Genomic DNA, 18075 nt, shown 5'->3' with positions numbered 1-18075 from the left:
AAGTAAATCCATCATTTCCAAGTGTTTATTTCATATTTTTTGTCACATGATTTTCATTACTCATATACAGTATTTCCATTTGTAACATTGCACATAATCTTCATCGGCGGTTTTGAACAGAATAGTCAGCTTTGTTAGCTTGGCCAGGTCACAGGTATCATGAGAAACAATTGATAAATAATATAAAACTTTCTCACGTGGTCACATATAAAGTTCTACAGATTGAATACAACAATTCAACATGACAGTGCCAACGTTGTATTTGTACAAATAGACATTTCTCCACATACTTTAAGATACACTACTTCACTTTTTGCCAACAGACATGAAAGCGACGAGTTCTCGCCTCATCGACGGGCAGCGGATCCAAGTCAGACTTTTTCCGAGCACCTTTCATTGAGCCTCGAGAAGATTTTTGGACTTCTCACGCTAATCGTCATGAGACAAATTCAAACTGCTGCCATTTTGTTTCACATTTTAGGACTAAGGACTACTAAGAACACGTGGTTGAACATTTGCCGGACCTTCTCAGCAGTCCGTCGACGGGCAATCGTCTACACCCAGGAGTCGGGCGAACCGGTGAACTTGTTGGCCCTGTTTGAAGGCCTCCGTGTGGTGGAGTAGAAGTCCACATAGTTGGTGTTGCTTTTGAAGCGGAGCGGCTGGCCGGCGTAGCCGTCGGGGGAGGACGGCGTCAGATGGACCGGGTCGTCCTCATACTGCTCCACTCCGTAATCCTGCGGGGACGACAGGTATAGCTGGTTGTAGTTCTTCCTGTCCGGTTCATCGTAGAAAGGCTCCGGGTGCTGGGGGAGCAAGCGTTCGGGCCATTTGATTTATGAATACATAATTCAAGCAGGTCCATTCGTCTTTTTCATTTCCTCTCTTTTCTTACCTGGGCCCTTCTTAGCTCATCTCCAGACTGGGAGCTGTATGTGCCAATGAAATAGGTGTTTTTCTTCTCAGACCCTAAAAAATGTACAAATTTAAATTTGAGGCAATGAATTAAAAAAAATACATATATATATATATATTCCAGGGTTAAATTCCTGCCATGATACACACAACTTCAAAAATAAGGTCAAGCAAAGGAGGCCTAAATTGAATGTTTGTGTGTGAGTGACGGTGTGAAAGATTCCAAAAAAATAAAAAACGCAAACCTGGGTAGTGATGCCTGCGTAAAGTGTTCTCTCCGTAGTACGAGTCCACTTGCATAGATGACGTCTCTCTCGGGTAGTTGGAGCTGTGCCTCCTGATGCCCAGCATCGCCGGCGAGGATGTGGCGCTACCACCTGGGCAGAAGTAGAATTACAGTTAACCACGCTATCGTCTCTCAACTGCGGCCGTTCTCTCTCCTCGCACCGGATTGGATGACGGGGGGCATGTGCATGGGGCTGGTGGGGAGCGTCGGCTGCGAGCGGTAGCGGTCTCGCTCCAAAGTGGAAACCGGCGTGATAAAGTGAGTGTAGTTCCAGCCGTCCTGCAAACACGTTTTCCGTTCCAACAAATGCAGGTCCAATTTTTGCAGCTTGGAGTTCCTGACCTGTTTGTAGAGAGTCCTCAGCTCTCGGTATTGCCACAGCGTGTTCAACACTTGAGCAGCTGCCTTCATGACCTTCATAGAGTACCTGCGCCGTGATGACACACACGGCATTATTTAGTTTTTAAGGATATTTTGGGACTTTGCGAGCGCATCACTCACCCTTTGCCTCGTCCTTTGCTGATGTCCACCAGCTTCTCGATGCCTCCGCTGTCGGCCAGAGCTTTGGCGTTCTCCATGTTGTGGCTGGTGACCTCGTGCAGGGTGCAGCAGACGGACGCCACCGTGTCATCCGACAGCACCGAGGGATTTCCGCCGGGAAGCCGGTTGATCAGATCCCGCATGGCGTACTTTCCTGACATCGGGACGACGCGAGCAAGACTGTGGTGAGTTCTCGACCGGTGTAAGAATGAAGAAGAAGAATTGTGTTACCTGTTAGCTCCTTGTTGCGTGCATCCAGCGCCATGTTGCGGAGGGCGGTGGCGACGGAGCAGACCACTCGGTCATTGTCCATCCTCAGCAGCTCCACCAGGATGGGCAAACCTTTCTCCTTGCGCACGGCCGCTCGGATGTAGGCCGAGAACTGGACATACGCAACCGGACCAAGCAGATGACTCGCCATTTCTTGATCCACTTTACAATTCTAACTGTAGAATCTGAACAAAGTCAAGATGATCAATTTGCATCTAATAAGATGAGACCTTCCAGTTTCCAGCGGAGAGATTTTGCAGCGAGCCGGCGGCCCCCTCCAGCGTGGCGGCGTTTGAGCTCTCGGCCAGCAAGTTGAGGTACGCTTTGACCACCGATGGATGCCACAGCAGCTCGGCGCCCCTCAGAGACGAAGAAAAGCCCGGAATGGGCCCCGTGCCGTCCCACTGCTCAAAACACGTGCACAAGAAGATAATGGCTTGGGACAACCTCTTTTCTTCAAACTCAGCCATTTTGATAGTTTACTTTTTCATCCGGCCAGTCTGTCCTCTTCCTACCGCGCCTCCTCTTCCCCCAGCAGATGTAGTCTAACTCCTTGGCCGTGGAGGAGAACCCCAAGAGGGTGTCCAGCTCCTGGTTGCCGAGGAGACGAGAGGATGGCATCTCCACCTCCAGCCGGTAGGAGAGGTTCCTCAGTGTGCACACGCTGTTCTCCACAATCTGAGGAATGTTATTATTAGAACCAGAACTGTTAGAACCAGTTCCAGCATAGTGTGTGTGTTTGAGTCACCTTGCTGTCAAAGTCAGAGGTATTGACACAGGCTTTCAGGACGTGAAGCAGAGAGTCTATCAAACCCTCACAGCAGCGCAGCTGACCCCTCGCCTCCTCCCCTGCCGAGCTCAAGTTCCTGACGCGCACACAATTTGAAAAGATGTCAGAGGCGCTGACAGCTAGTGATGAGAAAATGAAGCTTCAAATTTGCTTCATGAACCAGTTGCATTTTTTGACTCATTTCGGTGGCGCTGAGAGTACAGACTCGTCATTTCCTGAACAGCACCATCTAGTGTAGTCAAGAAATACAACAACTGGTTCATGAAGCACATTTGAAGTCTCATTTTCCCATCACTACTGACAGCCTGTTACAGCAGCTCCAATAACTTTATCCGTTAGTTGTAGTTTTTAACATATGTAGTGTCATTTAAATAATAATAATAATAATAACTATGTAGCACAGTGAACACATGTTTTTATTTATTTAGGATTTTATTTTTTAATTTTTTATTTATTTGCCTTTTATTGCTCCATCATCTGAACCTACAGGGCTATTTTTATTTTTAAATCATGCTGAGAGATGCAATGAGCAACTTTCTCCACATGGAGGCTTCCAAACTGCCTGGATACAGTAAAAGAAGAGAAGCGTGTCCTCCAATGGAAACGTTCAGCCACGGCAAACATCAAGTTGAAAGAGCAGTGCTGCAGTGCACGTCACCCTCCGTGCATCAGCATCAAGACACCACTTAGCTTACGTCTTAGATTTATGTGCTTGCAACATTTAATTCTCAGGCAGTGCAGGAAGATCTTACAACCTTGTTCCTGGACTGCCATGGACTGCAATGAAGTTTGGACCAATAGACATAGTGTATGTGGGTGTCTCACCTCAGACAGCCGGTGGTGTTTCGCAGCAGTAGAGAAGATTGGAACTTGATCTTGTGTTGATCACGGTGTGACAGGCTACTCCAGCCTGAGTGGGGGATGACCACCGTGTTGGTCAATGTGGTCAGAGCGTCGCGAATGATGGTCATCTTCACCGCGTCGCAGGACGACAGGTTCCATAAAACCCCTGGAAAGGACAAATCGGTTTTCTTCATCGAGCGTCAACAACACAAAGTCACGTCAAGGCACTTTGCACATCGAGCACGTTGCAAAAATTGGACAAACTTTGCCGTGGCTGGCAATGATGTTTTCCAACCAAGAACGTATAGAGATTAGAAGTTGCAGTTTGGCTCTGATCAAGTTGTGGTCATGGGCGACTTTCTACACAATCTAAAAACATGTTTATGAATTTTTTTCCTGCGTTTTTAAATAGCACAGAGAATCAACTTGGACAGCCAGAGCCATCTGGTGTCTCCCGGTACGAAAAAATATGTCGCTGTCACTTGCATCTTTTTTTCAAGAGCATATCATCTTGCATCGATCCCGATTATGCACTCAGTCAAAACACAGCAGGCCACCCACAAAGCAGCCAAAATGATCCACTGCCAGCCCGGACATTGGACTGCTACTGACTCATTCGACATCAGAGTTGTCTTCTCAAAATGTGATTTTTATTAACAAGGAAAATCAAATGATTGTGATTTTTTTTTTTTAAAGACTCTAGATTGAGAAATAGGATTACCATCTGTATTAATAACCTCCCAAGAGCATTTTTTTTGTTGTTGAGTAGAAATAGAGTGAATGTTGGTGTGTACATTCACACTTCAGAAGATCCGTCGGGTAATATTTGAACAGCACAGATAGCCAAAGAATCCCAAAATACAATCTTACTAGACTTCCTCCATGTGAGTATAAGCAAGTCGAATTGAGCCAAAGGTTCAAGGTCCAACTTTTGCAAATAGATGCTGCCTCAAAGGTCAGTCGGTATCTACTAGCTGATTAGCATCATTGACTGAGGAAAGTTCCTACATCTAAAAAGTCCCTTTTCGAGTTATCGTGAAAGTAATGACGTACCGGTTACCAGCTCCCGAACTTCATTGTCTGTTGTTTTCCTGAGGAGGCGCAAGAGTGCAGGCACGCCCCCGCAGTTCCTCAGTGCCACCTTGTTGTTGTCAGTGGCTTTCCCGTACACCAGGTTCCTCAAAGCCCCACAGGCGCTCTTTTGCACTTCAGCTGCCTTGTTGTCCAGCAGATCCACCAAGTGCTGGATGCCGCCGAGGTGACACACCTGCGCAAAGACCAAGGAGTGGTCAAGACGCAGACGCAGGCATCGGAATTCTTAAAATGCATTTCTCAGAGTGGAGAGGGAATTGTCGCACTTTGTCATGACGGCGCCAAATGTTAGGACAAGTTTGAAAACAGTCAGCTCATTTAACATGTGGAACTTTTTGGTTTTATTTTTTATTATATTTTATTATATTAATTCAATTTAATTTCCTTTTTATTATTTTGTATTATATTTTTTATTACATTCTAATTCAATTTTATTTAAAAAAAAATATTTTAGTTATTTTATTTTTATTTTGTTTTATTTTTGTTTTTTTATCATTTTATTATATTTTTATTATATTTAATCCAAATTCATTTCATTTCTTTTTTATTATTCTATTATATGTTTTATTATATTTTTTCTATTTTATTTTATATTTTTATCAAAATGTTGGTGGCTGACCAATAAAGATGCAATATTCAGTGGTTGTGTGTTCAATGGCGTCTGAAAATACGTTGGCGCGACAAACCAAAGCAAGCGCAATGTCCTCGCGTGGCACGAAGCTATTGTGCCGCAGTCATTTATTGCGCGGGAATGAGATTAAAGAGAAGACTATCAGAGCTTAGAAGTGTTTTCTACTTTTCGGTTGGAGCAGATGGCGCTTTGGCTCAGTTGGGATGCCAGCGTGTACTTTTAGAAAGACAGACGAGCACGTCGCCATGCACGTGACATTCCATCCGCACATTCTAAAGAGGAATTGAACTTTTTCCCCGTGAGCTTCTCACGGTGGGAAAAAGAAAAAATGCAACGAGACGTGGCCCTCGCCACTCACCTCAACTTTGACCATATTGTCTCCAAAGCACAGGTGCTGCAGATAAGCGGCCGCATTGGCCTGCACGGACGGGAAATGATGCTGCAGCATGTGGATGACCTCCGGCAGCTCGGGGTCACGCCACGCAAACTCCCTTGGCGGGCCAAAAGAGCAAAAGGGGTTAATGGAGTTCCGCTTTATCTCCGTTGCGCACCCGTTAAATGAAGTCTCTTCATTAATACGGCACGACCGTGACTAATGAGTTTAATTTAATTCCGTGATCTTACTCGGAATAAATGGAATTCATCAGCGTTGGTTATGTCACAAGTACTACGCCACATTTTTGTGCACCTGGGGTCTTTGTGGATGCTCTCAATGGATGGCGTGCGGGTGACCATCCGCTCCACCAGCTCCGAGTGCTGATGCGAGTAGACGGGCTCGCCAAGGACCCCAAAGGAGTCGAGGTACACAGCCGCATTGTTTAGTCCGTAGCTGCTTCTTTGGTATGGCAGAGTGCTGCAATGGCTTGTGGTCCGCCGCAAGGTCCCGACACCTGAGGAGGGGCAAAAAAAATAAAATCAAAATCCAAGCTTAAAACAAAGCATGTCTAATTAAGTTTTTTGGGACAGTGATTTATTCTTATAATGTTTTACAGGAGCAAAAAGTTTTTTCATCTATTAATAGCTCCTCCCACAAAGGATGCCTAAAAAATGATGATTTAAAAAAAAAAGAAAATTTGAGCAAATCAGTTCAATCAGATGATGCCACAAAAATGATGAAAAATGATGATTTAAAAAAAAATGGAGGAAAATTTGAACAAGTCAAGCAGCATTTTAAAGTTTGGGATTGCAGTACCTGCACCTGTCCCGTAGAGGGAGCCCTGCAGTTCTTGGGAGGGGCTGTGATACAAGGGGCTGTGGAAGGTGCGCTCATCAAAAACTGCTGTCATGTGGGAATCTGGAGACAACGCTGCCCTCAGCTCCGGGTCAATCTGGCCCGACTGACCGGCGGCATAGGAGCTGTGGAGGCCTGCGGATTTTTTTTTTTTTTTTAAATACATAAAAAAGGACTTTTCATAAGACACATAAATGATTTGATTCTTACACAAAAATGAAAGGAAATGCCATGTGTGCACCTGCCTATTGCTCATCTTCTCTATCTGTAATCTGGGATTACGCTGCATGTCACAGATAACCGGGAATACGGACTTGAGCGATGTGTTGGGCTACTTAGTAGAAAAGCACTCAGCTGGAGGATGGGAAGGAATTTCATTGTAGTTCACTCGTGTGCATCTTTCTACTCTCCTAGCATGCTCGATGGAGCACAACAAATGCGTACAAAGCGATCTTGAGCGCGTGTGCTCGTAACCGAGAGTGAAAAGGAAGAAAGAGTGACGCCGTTGGAAATCAAATTTAAAGCAGATGCTGACGGCAGTCTAAAGCCTCTGGCTGTTGCCAGATGATAATCATCTGATGGCTTTGTGGTAGAGACCTGGCTATGTGGGTCAGTGGGAGAGGCTTCGTCATGTGACCAAAGAGTAAATGGGTGTCGTCGTGCAATAACTCCGGCATGACCCGATTGTATTTAAATTCAAAACCCTCCTGGTGCTGTGAAATGGTTTATAGACTTTTTTCAAAGGTGACTGACCTATGAGGCTGTCAGGGCGGGGCAGGGCGCTCCTCTGGTACAGGCCATACGGGTCAGCGCCGTAGGCTAAGGACTGACTCTGTCTGGGCAGCGTGGAGCCGTAATGCTGCGGTACGGCCGTCATCCCGGAGCGCAGGGGTGAGCCCAGCAAAACCCGCCCCTCGATGAGGGACAGCGTGGAACCCAGACGGCCGGCGGCACCCCCCGCTCCTCTGCCGTCGCCTGGGGAGGAGGGCGACGGGCAGGAGGGTGGCACGCTGGTGCCGGGGAAGACCGTCGCCAGCGGTTTGGGTTCGGAGAGGATGGGCGAGTCATAGGTGCTGCCTTGAGATGTTCGCAATGATATGCGAGAGGGTGAAACGGTGCCGGCCGTGGCGCAGCCGGGAGACTGGCTCCTGGAAGGGAGGGACGACATCCTACGCAGCATCCGGCCAGATGGCTGAGAGGAGGAGGAAGAGATCAAACAGGACGTTGACGCATTGGGTTCCATGCTGGTCATTTGTGCCCAACTCACTTTGCTTTTTTTTTTATTTTACCAAGGAGTCATTTTTTCTTGTTGGCACTGGAACGAATTAATTTCATCTCCATTCATTTCAATGGGACGATATGATTTGAGATACAAGGGAGGTTATGAAATAAATAAAATTTGCATCTCAAAACTCTGTGTGTCTGTTTTTATGTCCAAATATAACATCAAGTAGGTAAGGGTCAGAGCCAACCTACCTGCCCGGACGCTTGACCCTCAGCTCTTGGACTTCTGGAGAGGGAAGCACGGGGCTCGGAACGCACCACGTTCTGGTTGCTGTAGTAACTGACGCTGCTGTCCTGATAGCCGCTGTCTGAATATGACGTCACGTGAGCCGAGTGGCCCCCCGAGCCTGCGAACACACCGAGAAACATAACACAGACCAGACGGAAGCAGTCAGCAAGACGCTGGCGTTTTATCTCATTCGCTTTAAGAGGACTTGGGGAATAGAAAAACATCCAGCCTTGATGCTTGTACACTAACATTGTTGACTTCATGGCTGGCCTAGTTTCTACTCAAGCAAAAGGAGGCGGCGTAAGCGGAGCGGGAGGGGGGTTATTTTCAGACGAAGGAAGAAGGAGTAAAAGGAGAGCAAATGTGCTATCAAAGCTTTCCTTGGATCTTGCATGATTACTTCTTCACTTGCGAGGCTCCCATGTTGCGCAAATGGGATGAAAGAATTGAGAAATCTGTTTGATCGCTTTTTGTCGTCTGTTCAAAGGCTCTCCTAAAATGTACACCCGGAGGTCTTCAAACACCAGACGTGACTCTTGCGGCTGTTTTGCCCGAGTCCTTAAAGAACTGTCGCTGTTCTCCCGCCAGATTCGGCTCATCTCTTCGCATCCTGATTTTATTGTTCCGCCTCGGATAGTTAACAGTAATGGACCGTTTACTGACCTTTATGCCAGCTCTACTTAATTTTTGTGGCAAATGTTATTGAATCAAGGTGAAACGTTCCTTTTTTTATTTTATTTTTTTATCCAAACTTTGAAAAGGAGAACGCTGTAGAAAATATTTGACAGTGCTTTTCAGGCAACTGTGAGTATTGCTGATATCTCAAGGGAAATTAATGATTAAAACTAAATTAAGGAAAATAAATAAATACTCTTTGAAGCATCTCGCCCACTTGGGAAGGAAAGTTCTTAGGCAAAAAAAAAAAATCTAAGAGGGCCTTGTTTGTTGCCTTCATGCACATGAATCTATGCATTTCCCAAAATCTGTAAATCCCTCTAAATTTTTAGTTTAGCACTCAATCAAAGTGGCATCATAGCGGATATTCCATGATGGTCGTGCACCTACAATGCAGCCCGATCTGCTGAGGCTATTTTCCCGTGTTTGGTGGCGGTGGTGACATAACACACCAACGGGATCGTGTTGCATTTACGGTTCTTATTTCAGGGCTAGTGTCAGCGTGTGTGCACAAACGACAGACCCTCACTGTCATGCAGGGATGCGCGGTCCACTTCGGCCGGGTAGAGTCCGTCCTCCGCCTCCATTCCACGACCTTGACATGCAGATGCCGCTATGCCCTGCGCGTCGCCCCCTGCAAAAGCAGGACAGAATTGCACCTCAAACCGTAAATGTGACAGAATTTTATTTATTTATTTATTTATTTATTTATTTATTTATTTATTTATTTATTTATTTATTTATTTATTTATTTATTTATTTATTTATTTATTTATTTATTTATTTATTTATTTATTTATTTATTTTTCTGTGACAGAAAAAAAAGAACTCATACCCGGAGATCTCCAGGCGAACGACTTCTCCGACGAGCTTGAGCAAGAGGACAGAAAACCGTTTCAAATTGTTAATCGGCTAACCAAACAAATATAATTCTTTGCTTCGAGATATGAAAACCTCCAAGGTCAAAAGCACGAGGTGGAGGTCAGCCATGGGCGATAAAGTTACACTAAAACCCAGAGTTGAAAGTCACTAGAATGAGACGGATTCGATATTTCAACAAATTTCAGGTCGACCAGCATCCCCAAGCAGTCTTGGAGGTTCCACTGAACTCGATGCAAATTTTTTAAAGTGTGCTGACCTGCTGCTGTCTGCCACTGGCGACTCGGCTCCCAGCATGCACCTCTCCAGCTGGCTGGCCACAATCTGACGCTCTTCCTCCAACTCCCGTGTCAGACGCTCAAACTGCAGCTCCTGTGGAAAAGCATTCCGTGCCATACTCACTCGGAAACAACTCAAATCTGGAATTTCACGTGATAATAATGTAAGCGCCCGATGTTCATGCATTCAAAAGTCCAAAACGAGACTTAAATCCCATCTCAGGATAAAAGCACTGTTGTATTTGGGTCAGCTGCTCATGCGATAAATGCAACCTTGACAGTGTCGGATGGCGTGCGGCAGTCGGAGCCCTCACCGCTAAAGGTTGCATGGAGATGCTCACGGCTTAGCATTTTTAATTTTTTTTTTTTAAATCAAAATGGACTTGTTTGCTAATAAAAATCAACTGATATGTTCGATCACAACTCTAATGGAATTAAAATTTGTGAGATTGTCTGTTATACACAAAGAACACTATAGGGACAAAAGTAATGAGACACCTATTCGTTATTTATTTAACAGTGAGCTGGACTAAACGGCTTTGTTGGTATGATGAAGTACTTTTTGCTAATCAGGTCATAATGTATAGCAAAGCTTTGGGACGATATTGTTTTGCGATCATTAAAGTCGAACCGACCCGACATCGTGACGTGTAATGTATTTTTTTTTTTGATAAGGGGAAGAAACTCTTTTGTATGCATTTTTTATTTTTTGTGCCCAGGTATCAAAACCATTATTGAATATAATAGACAGTAAAATGCATTGTGCTTTTGTGATTAATTTTAGAAGTCAAATACTTTCACCTTTTCTGTTAAATGTTTGCTCACCGCATTGAATTTTCCCTTGTGTAGAATATTCTGCTCTTCATAAAAGAAGAAGAGACTTTACTCTCGAGGCCACGCTTGCTTTTCAAGCCTACAAGCTCGGCCATGATTTGTACGGTTTGCCTCCTCGTGTTCATCCTAAAAATCCAGTAATGGGCGACATCACAAGAAGAAAAGCAGCTGCGGCGCCCACCTTCACCGTGATGGATGGAAAAATATGCAACACATCCGGCTTTTTGCATCCGTTCTGTCCACCCACGACATGACCCACTCAAGCACTTTTGATTTCCAAACGCCCACCATTTAATGGGATGCCTCTGAATATTGTCAAAAGGCATTTTGAGAGTTGCTTTGAGTCAGTAAGTGGAAACGCCAGGTCCACGGTTGGGGAACTGAAGTCACATGACTCAACATTCTTATATCACGGACAATGTTTACTGCTCAATTTTTAATCCCTTCTGTTCTTGGCTTGAAAGAAGCAGTTTGGCATTAAAAAATTTAAATTTAGCACCATATCAAAAGACATTGAATAGCAAAACTGCTAATCAACCACCGACGCGATAGTCGGATGGCTAGCTAGCAACAAGCTTCTGCTAGCTAGTAGCTATGAGTGCACGTCAGCTCCTAATGCGACATTAATAAGCGACATTTCGGACAAATATCGTTGTCACGAAGAGCTGATGAGTAAAGACAAAAAATCCATGCTAATTGTCAAACTAAGTAACCTCGTTGAACTCAACAGTCTGATGAGGTCTGGTGACCTTGAGTCAGCAGCAAGCTGTCATTCGCTGTGCCACGTCCGACCGACCCGATCATCCGGCTTAGTTCAAGCAAGGTCAAGGATCTGTGCGCTGACGCGACCCCTTCGGAGCATTTGCTGAGTGTGCACTATTTTTTTGGAGCACCATGCATCTCTACATCGTGACCACGCATTGATCTTTCCAGATCTGGCCTACTCCGCTTACTGATGCTAATACTGCGGTTCATTTTTTTTTTCCCCACAACAAAGATTACTGGCTTTAGTCTATCCAAGCAGAGTGCGAATATCGATTTGTGAGAGAATGATGACGACATCACAGGATTCACTTAACTCCCTGACCGGGCCGACCGCTTTGTGCTTCTCTAACTTCCTGATAAGGATTTCTTTTGCTGTGATTGGTCAAGACTCAACTTTGATAGACTGCACAAGTTGCCACATTGCCCAATCAGCTTGAAGTATTATTGAATTGCATCTCTTTCAGTGAGATGAAAACAATCAGGCTGGTGGGAAGGTTGTGTGGATGTGTGTACACAAGCACAGCAGACGTGTGGTGCCATCCCACCTGTTCTTTAACAGAAGCCAGCAGGTTGGTGGTCGTGGTGGTCTTGGAAGTGCCGCCGGTCTCCGTCGGTATGCCGCGGCCACTCGATCCCTCTCTCAGTGCCATTGGCCCCTCTCCTTGCGAGTCCACTTCCTCCATCTCTGATACCTGGTGGCTTCAGAGTCCAGAGGTGGGCTGCTGCTGAGGCGGCCTCTATGAGACCGCAAAAAAAAAAAAAAAACGTGTGGATTGTCACGTATTTGTATTTACACAAGGTAGAGACCATTTTGTGGTTTAGCGACTGTCGTAATCCCACTGGGGTTCATTCGGATTGCTTCGGGAAAAAAATGTGGTGACTGACGGAAGAACCTTCAATTCCGAATCCTTTGCATCCGTGCCGGTTTAGACTATCAATGACACATGTGAGCAGCTGTGGGAGGTGGGGGTTAGAATAATCATTAAAAAAATCACTGCAGAATTATCAGCTCCTGCAAAGCTCCATTGAGCTGCAAAAAAAAATCAAATGTTTGTCCTTTTTTTTAATGTCTATTTGTGACACCAAATGAATTCGTAAATGTGCAATCTAACCGTGGTCTCTTTTTTTTTTTTTTTTTTTTCCCCAGGAGCTATGCATGTCAATAGAATTGAAAGCATGACATCTCCACAGTCAGCGATGCACACTGCACAGAGGGCATTTTGTTTCGCAAACCGTCCTCCGGCAAAGCAAGGACGAGGTCGTCAACCGACTCGCCGGACCCGATGCGAGCAAGGAAGGCAGCTCCCCGCATGCCTTCCCCGGTCAACCCCCTTTTCGTTTGCACGCGCCGAACGGTCTGGCAGGCAAAGCGGCTGTCGGTGCGACTCACCGGCCAGATGTTGCTATTGGAAGCAGGCCACACCTGGCACGCTCCGTCCACTTAGGCATCCATCCTACTTTTCATCCTCCGCATCCGTGACAGCGGCTACATTTCCAAAACGAGCGAAGAAATCCACACGGACGCACCTTGCACCTTATATATATTATATGTTAAACGTTTCAACCAGAGCGTGCGCGGCTCGGAATCATGAATAATGATATATGCACTTCAACCTCTGGTGGCGTCCGCGCGGAAATCTGCCGCCCGCCCACCAACCATCCAGCCAGTGTTACCGATCAACGGCGTGACGTCACCATGCGGCGATGGATTGTTCGCTGATCCGATCGGTCGATCGAGCGCTGATTAGCGCCTGCGGAGGACGCATGCGGACGCAGTTAAGTTCATCGACTAATAAAAATTATAATAATAATAATGTATTATTACTTTCTAGCCATTATTCCAAAAAAGTAGAATATGTTTAAGACAAATATAACAAAATTGTTAAACTTGCGTGGTGGGTTGTTTTTTTTCAACTGGAACTGGGCCCCTAGGCAAGGTAGATGGAATTATAAACAGCCTCAGGGTTCTGCTTGAAGAAAAAAAAAACGTCTCAGGGAAAGCTTACAAGAATAGCTTAAAATTGTTGCAGGTGTGTGCTGACTACAATGTCAAAATTTGTGATTGGATATTTCTGCACATTGGTTTTCCTCTTCCTCAATTTGGGAAAAAAACAACCCGATTTATTGTTGTTGTTTTTTTGTGCACAACAATGACCCAACTTCCTGGATGAGTCAAATGTTTGGCCCAATTTTTAAGCTGTAGTCATAAACCTGCTTTAGTCAAAAGCTGCTGTAGTTGTGATTTGGTACTACTATAAACAAATTGAAGTAAGCATGTTTAACAATGTGAACGCTTGAAAAGTTTTTATATTCCCACTGAGACCACAACTAACGGCAGAGAGAAATAAAAAATAAACAAGCACAGTAACATGCACATGCCCATTTATTGAAATAAAATGTGTGAGGAATTACATCTAGTGGAGTGTGTTTTTTAAGCAACCCCTCCTTCCCTTTCTTTTGGCCAGCGTTGGCCGGATCAAAGCCCACTGATGGATAAACTTACAAGCTACCCACTTTGGTTCACGCCAACTTGTTAGGAGTTCATCTGGCGATACACATGAACAGCAACATGTCATACAGATGCAGCTATTAATAATATTACACTTCCAATAAAAGGCATTTGTGTTTAAGAGTGCCTTCAAAAAGTACCCCGCCCCGCTTTTTGTCTTGGTAGGATTTAAATTTTCATTAACATTAACATTGATAGTGATGAAGCTTCAAATTTGCTTCATGAACCAGTTGCATTTTTTGACTCATTTAGGTGGCGCTGAAAGTAGACTTCTTTAAACCAACAGCACCATCTAGTGGAGTCAAGAAGTACAACAGGTTCATGAAGCACATTTGAAGCCTCATTTTCCCATCACTAAAAGTGAGAAAACCAAGAATGTTTTGTACAGTTGGCTTCTTTCCAGTTTCTTAGCGTGGTGCGATGTTAGGTTTGTCATGAGATAGGGATGTCCAATGCATGATTAACTTGTTGGTTTGCCAAATATCACGAAGCAAGTAACAGAATGTCACCATGGAGAATTTGGCACAGGCACATGAAGAACTGCAATTTGAGTTATTTTTATTCCGCTTACAGACAGAACATGAGAGAGAGACCCGGTGAATATAGCATTAAACTAATATTTTGCAGAACTGGAATCTAAACATCACTTTGTAGCAGTGGCTTTGCGATCAGCTCGCATCGGAAGCTCAAAAATACATATTTTGACTTCACTTTATCGCAAATAAATTAGCACAACACATCAAGAACCGACTTGATCAATCCTCATACAGTTAGGCCGGCAAACTGAGCAGGTCAAAAGCACAGAAACATTTGACGAGATTAGTTTTGGACACGGCTCCCGAGTTACTTTCCCAAGTTGAGGAATTGCATTACAAAAACAAAACATCATCATCACATCTACTCAATTAAATGCTTTATACAAACGAAAGCAAACCAAAGGAAGGGCTCATCCCAATGCATAAACATGAGCACAAACAGTCAGTGGATGAAGAAGAAAAGCCAGTGAATGTGGGAACAGCTGCTCGACACACTAATCAAGGTCATCCACATCCTCCGTTGCAGCGGTGCTAGTTTGCTCCGAGGTCACGCCTGCAGAACAACCGCACGCAAACAAACAAAAAAAACATCATTAGCAGGAAATCGCAATGGCTCACACCAACAAGCACACATCATTAACATGATTTATGGACTAAGCTTTGCATTTTGCTAGTATCTCTAAAATCCTGACTTTTTAGGAAACCCCCAAAATGGCGGGTTTATTCAACCACTAGCATCGTATGATTTAAAAAAAGAGCAAGCCATTTTCAACACTTTAGAATGGTCAATAATTAATAAAAGTAACACCCGCACATCCGAACTGACCAAGAGTAGAGATTTTTGGAAAAAATATAAAAGTCACCAAAATGTGACTTTGAAGGCCTGATGCCAACGATACGCAATCTCTTTACTTCAAACTTGAAAAGAAAAGCAACAGAGCAAACCAGCTCCAAATTCTCATTCAAATACGCCACCTATAATTTATCCCACGCGCACATTTAGAGCCCACTATTTAGCATTTTAGTAAAAGATAGAAATCTTAATCAATCACTATTTGGCATCTTAGTAAATCAGGCCAAATATGTCTTGGACGTATGTCGTACTTGAGGCATCGTCATCATTGGGAGACTTCTTTTTGTCCTCCACGTAGCCGTGACTCAGCAGCTTGGTCATGCTGACCGGGGGCATTTGCTTATCGTGAGACCTACGCGGAAAACAAACAAAGTCAAAACTTCCCGTGAAAGCTTCATCCATCTTGTTGTGGGACGTACTCACGTTCTCTTGTACTTGTTGCTCACAGACAGCCCCTCCAGCTGAACTGCGGTACCATCAGGAGACATCTGCGGGAGGGAAATGGTTAGCCGGCTTATAGCGCAAGCATTTGGGTGAAACGCATGATGGGGGGGAAAAGCCCAGAGGTGGATCACGGATGATGAAATGACAGACTACACATGAAAATTAATGGGAAGCCTGTGAGGATGATGATGATGATGAAGAAGCAAACCTGCATAACCCAAATAAGCAAATAAATAAATAAATAAATAAATAAATAAATAAATAAATAAATAAATAAATAAATAAATAAGTTTAAAAAAAAAAAAAAAAAGCAGGGACAAAAAAATGGCGACTCTTTTCATGTCTTCACCTTATCTTTATCATGAGTAACTATATCGGGGTGTCTTTCCCAGGTTGAACTGTTATCAGTGCCAAACGGTGCAAGCAACGGCTGCTTGCCGCCCTTGGCCTGGCCGTTGGGAGATGTTGCTTTGCTGCTGCTGTGAATACAAAACCACCGTCACATAGCATGAGCCGCGCTTTGCGTTCGGCACCTCGGAAATGTCATCAACGTGCACAACGTTTGCACGACGACAAGGTGTGGAAAAGGCTTTTGTTCTCCATCTCAGTGTGACGTGAGAACGCATCGAAGAAGACCGTAACATTTTTATATAGACCCAAAAAAGAATGTGTAGGAATAATATTCTTTAATATGAATAATTTCCGTGTTCATTTACCTGTTGGAGTCATCACCTGAAAACCAGTTGTTGGGATTGTAGGCTGCCTTGGGCTTGTCATCCTCATCGTTGTCATGGCTCAAAAGGCCTACGGCACCCGAATGATCTCATTTGAAAACATCCCATCACACATAATATAGTCACTGAATTATGAAGACCTTTATGTCCGCCTTGCTTAGCGAGCTTGACGTAGTCCGAGTCGGACTCGACGATTCCAACTCGCCGGCCGCTGACCCTCTCCACTGCTGTGCTTTCGTCAGCAGTCTGGGACAGACCGGGAATCTGAGACGTCGGTCCGGTCACCCCAGTGGCTGCCGCTCCAGGCTTGATGCCTGCAATAAATTGACAATCTTGATTTTAACCAAATTGAATGTCAGAAAATGGAGTTATTTGTATTTTTACCTCCTGGCTTAGTCCTTCGATGGTTGGGTACAACAGCACTCATAGTGAAGTAAATCTGAGAGACCAAATTAGGTATTTAATAATTTGATCCATTTAAATTCATTAAGACTACGTAAATGATATAGATGCATAATAAGTGTGAAACATAAGCCCTGGTCCAGCCTACATTACATCAAAGTCGGCCGGCTATGGAGTATTTTTTTTTCTCGTTACATTACGCAATGGTAGCGCAACAGGCGCCCCCTGTCGGCAGTTTATCAAGCTTCCCTGCCCAAGAATACGTTCATCGTCATTGTAATCGATGAATAAATGAATGAAGGAAAGCAAAATACATGTCGTAAAAAAACAAGTTTTCCGGCGTTAGGGAAAATGCACTGATGCACTAACGTGTAATTACATAATATGGTGAAATTAGTTTCGGTTCATTTAATTTTGACTGGGTAATATAATCAAACGTTTCTGCAATCGAAAAGAAGTAGACAATACTAACGACAACACCATTTAATCGCAGTAGCTGTGACAATAGGTAAATACACTATTACAGAGGCGATATGTGTAACAATGCCTTGCTAATGCGTTTAGCCGCCTAGAAGCTAGCGCGTCAGCGCAAAAACGATCCAATCGGATATTACTTGCAAAAAAATGACATATACTGAATAATCGCTTTATATACTTTAGTGTAACGCAAATGTACTGTTTGGAGACATTTACCCCTTGCTGCTTGTTCTTCAAAGAAAAGAGACGAGCAAATATCAGCAGAAGCTACTTCCTGTCCTTCAGCGACGCCCACAGTCAAAGATCGCCTATTGCGGTAACCCCAGTTCTCTGCAAGTCTTCCCTCGACACATGCACAAATCTTCTCTTTGTTCGACTTCCACGTTGTCGTGTTCTGCATGGTGGCTCAATTTCCAGCATTTTGCTATCAATATATCCATTGTCACTTCTTTCTCTCGCCGTGGCCAGTCTAGCCTTTGGTTTTCGTGTTAACTGGCCCAGTTTCCAAAAGGGAGAATGTAAGAGAGATCACTCTTGCACACATTTTCAGATCATATATGCAGGTGATTAATTTCACC

The 18075-nt window shown here is 44.3% G+C and overlaps 2 protein-coding genes across 2 annotated transcripts; both read right to left on the bottom strand.

Annotated features, from left to right (window-relative positions):
- Window positions 1-14: 14 nt before the first annotated feature.
- Window positions 15-12241, bottom strand: LOC133150051 (plakophilin-4-like). The gene is made up of 21 exons (XM_061272343.1): window positions 12088-12241; window positions 9925-10037; window positions 9622-9656; window positions 9310-9420; window positions 8075-8229; window positions 7352-7790; window positions 6560-6733; window positions 6056-6257; window positions 5726-5858; window positions 4698-4911; window positions 3627-3810; window positions 2760-2877; window positions 2495-2689; window positions 2242-2415; window positions 1973-2123; window positions 1703-1895; window positions 1544-1628; window positions 1363-1480; window positions 1161-1292; window positions 896-969; window positions 15-806 (listed from the first exon to the last, which is right to left on the bottom strand). The coding sequence occupies exons 1-21, from the start codon at window positions 12223-12225 to the stop codon at window positions 555-557; spliced, it is 3390 nt and encodes a 1129-aa protein (XP_061128327.1). The 5' UTR covers window positions 12226-12241; the 3' UTR covers window positions 15-554.
- Window positions 12242-14592: 2351 nt separating this feature from the next.
- On the bottom strand, window positions 14593-17976 carry lg2h7orf57 (linkage group 2 C7orf57 homolog). The gene is made up of 8 exons (XM_061272333.1): window positions 17714-17976; window positions 17003-17057; window positions 16759-16932; window positions 16601-16688; window positions 16234-16363; window positions 15864-15928; window positions 15692-15792; window positions 14593-15140 (listed from the first exon to the last, which is right to left on the bottom strand). Exons 2-8 carry the CDS (start codon window positions 17043-17045, stop codon window positions 15082-15084), a joined length of 660 nt encoding a protein of 219 aa, XP_061128317.1. The 5' UTR covers window positions 17046-17057; window positions 17714-17976; the 3' UTR covers window positions 14593-15081.
- Between the last annotated feature and the right edge of the window lie 99 nt (window positions 17977-18075).

The sequence above is a fragment of the Syngnathus typhle genome, linkage group LG2 (genome assembly GCF_033458585.1).
Source record: "Syngnathus typhle isolate RoL2023-S1 ecotype Sweden linkage group LG2, RoL_Styp_1.0, whole genome shotgun sequence".
NCBI lineage: Eukaryota > Metazoa > Chordata > Actinopteri > Syngnathiformes > Syngnathidae > Syngnathus > Syngnathus typhle.
Note: the sequence above shows the minus strand (reverse complement) of the source record. Positions and strands in the feature narration are given on the sequence as shown.

Bases quoted from the DNA above. Each gene is read 5' to 3' on its own strand.
- LOC133150051 (XM_061272343.1), bottom strand. From the start codon at position 12,225: ATGGAGGAAGTGGACTCGCAAGGAGAGGGGCCAATGGCACTGAGAGAG. The intron at 7,791-8,074 runs GTAGGTTGGCTC...TCCTCCTCTCAG, and splicing joins AGGGTCAAGCGTCCGGGCAG to CCATCTGGCCGGATGCTGCG. The intron at 5,859-6,055 runs GTGCACAAAAAT...TGGCCCGCCAAG, and splicing joins AGCATCCACAAAGACCCCAG to GGAGTTTGCGTGGCGTGACC.
- lg2h7orf57 (XM_061272333.1), bottom strand. From the start codon at position 17,045: ATGAGTGCTGTTGTACCCAACCATCGAAGGACTAAGCCAGGAG. The intron at 16,933-17,002 runs GTAAAAATACAA...AATTTATTGCAG, and splicing joins TCGAAGGACTAAGCCAGGAG to GCATCAAGCCTGGAGCGGCA. The intron at 15,793-15,863 runs GTGAGTACGTCC...TTTTCCGCGTAG, and splicing joins AGCAACAAGTACAAGAGAAC to GTCTCACGATAAGCAAATGC.